At 46.2% G+C, this 1,615-nt stretch overlaps 1 protein-coding gene across 1 annotated transcript in view; it reads right to left on the bottom strand.

Annotated features, from left to right (window-relative positions):
• Window positions 1-270: 270 nt before the first annotated feature.
• LOC311276412 (uncharacterized protein) overlaps window positions 271-1,615 on the bottom strand; it is a gene marked incomplete at its 5' end in the record, with an annotated part of 3,549 nt that continues 2,204 nt past the window's right edge. The window contains one exon of the mRNA XM_084386050.1: window positions 271-1,474. Coding sequence (XP_084242176.1) covers window positions 852-1,474 — 623 coding nt within the window. The 3' untranslated portion in view covers window positions 271-851. The remainder of the gene's footprint in view (window positions 1,475-1,615) is intronic.

A 1,615-nucleotide genomic window follows, 5' to 3' on the forward strand; every position in this document is an offset into this window, starting at 1 on the left:
TCGTTTCGCTTCAGAAACAGAAGCCAGCTTTGCCCAGTTATAACATGAGACTGAGATAATATCTCTAAATATGAAGCTGTTCCTCGAGACTTTAAAGAACAATTCAAGACTATGATTTCAAACTAATTCACTTTAGTGTCCTTATTCTGACTTCCAGAATCACTCTGAACACTCTCTGACCATCAAGCGCAGGCCTTCAGGCTTTATGCACAGTAATCAGAAATATACAAACTGAAACATAAACATGTTGTCATAAAGGGAGACCTGGAGTGAGCATTTTATTGCATTTATTTAAAGTAAATTATAGTATATTCCAAAATGGCAAGATTGAATAAATAATAAACTGGAGTAGCCTAGTTGCATCATTGTATATATGACTGTCGGCCATTTAACATCATCAACTTTAGATGTCTGAATACAATGCATTATTTTGAGGTGGCCATTAAAAAGAGCTCTACTTTTCTCTCTGTAACACTAAAACATGTAAAACGTTAGATGTAAATCACTCAGGATGAACATGAAGTTTGCTGATAAAGCCATTCTAACATCTCTTGAATGTTAGAGAATGTTACACAGCATCTCCTCCGTGATGAGACAGTGCTGTTGAGTTATTAATGCACAGATTTAGCTGTACTGTTCTCGTGGCCATCTGGTGGTCAAAGGTTGAACAGCACTTACAGAACTGCAGAAATCATCACTTCAACATTAAACACTTTAAATAATCACTTCCTGTCATTCACACTCAAAGTAAAATATATGAAATGTATAAAATAAATCTGCAATCTGTGTATTTTAAATAGAGTCAGCTTTATTGTAATAAACAGGACAATATCAGTGACTTACAATCTGGTTTACAATTTTACATGTTCATTGTACAGTAAAGAGAAGCAGAAGTGCGTCAACAGGCTGGAGTCCAGCAGAACCGTGAGGAGCTCTTCGGGTCGCTGATGCTGGCGTCTGGAGTCCAGCAGAACCGTGAGGAGCTCTTCGGGTCGCTGATGCTGGTGTCTGGAGTCCAGCAGAACCGTGAGGAGCTCTTCGGGTCGCTGATGCTGGCGTCTGGAGTCCAGCAGAACCGTGAGGAGCTCTTCGGGTCGCTGATGCTGGCGTCTGGAGTCCAGCAGAACCGTGAGGAGCTCTTCGGGTCGCTGATGCTGGCGTCTGGAGTCCAGCAGAACCGTGAGGAGCTCTTCGGGTCGCTGATGCTGGCGTCTGGAGTCCAGCAGAACCGTGAGGAGCTCTTCGGGTCGCTGATGCTGGTGTCTGGAGTCCAGCAGAACCGTGAGGAGCTCTTCGGGTCGCTGATGCTGGCGTCTGGAGTCCAGCAGAACCGTGAGGAGCTCTTCGGGTCGCTGATGCTGGCGTCTGGAGTCCAGCAGAACCGTGAGGAGCTCTTCGGGTCGCTGATGCTGGCGTCTGGAGTCCAGCAGAACCGTGAGGAGCTCTTCGGGTCGCTGATGCTGGTGTCGCTGACCTGGTGAAAGACAGTGAGTTTATGCCAGCTTTACTATAGTAAACAGTGTTTCTGCTCGTCGAGATCCACAGCACTGCACATCTGACAGAAGCGGTGTCGACCCGGCGGAGTCACGTGTGCCGCTACACGCCTGCGCACACA

The sequence above is a fragment of the Rutilus rutilus genome, assembly GCF_951802725.1.
Source record: "Rutilus rutilus genome assembly, chromosome: 17".
NCBI lineage: Eukaryota > Metazoa > Chordata > Actinopteri > Cypriniformes > Leuciscidae > Rutilus > Rutilus rutilus.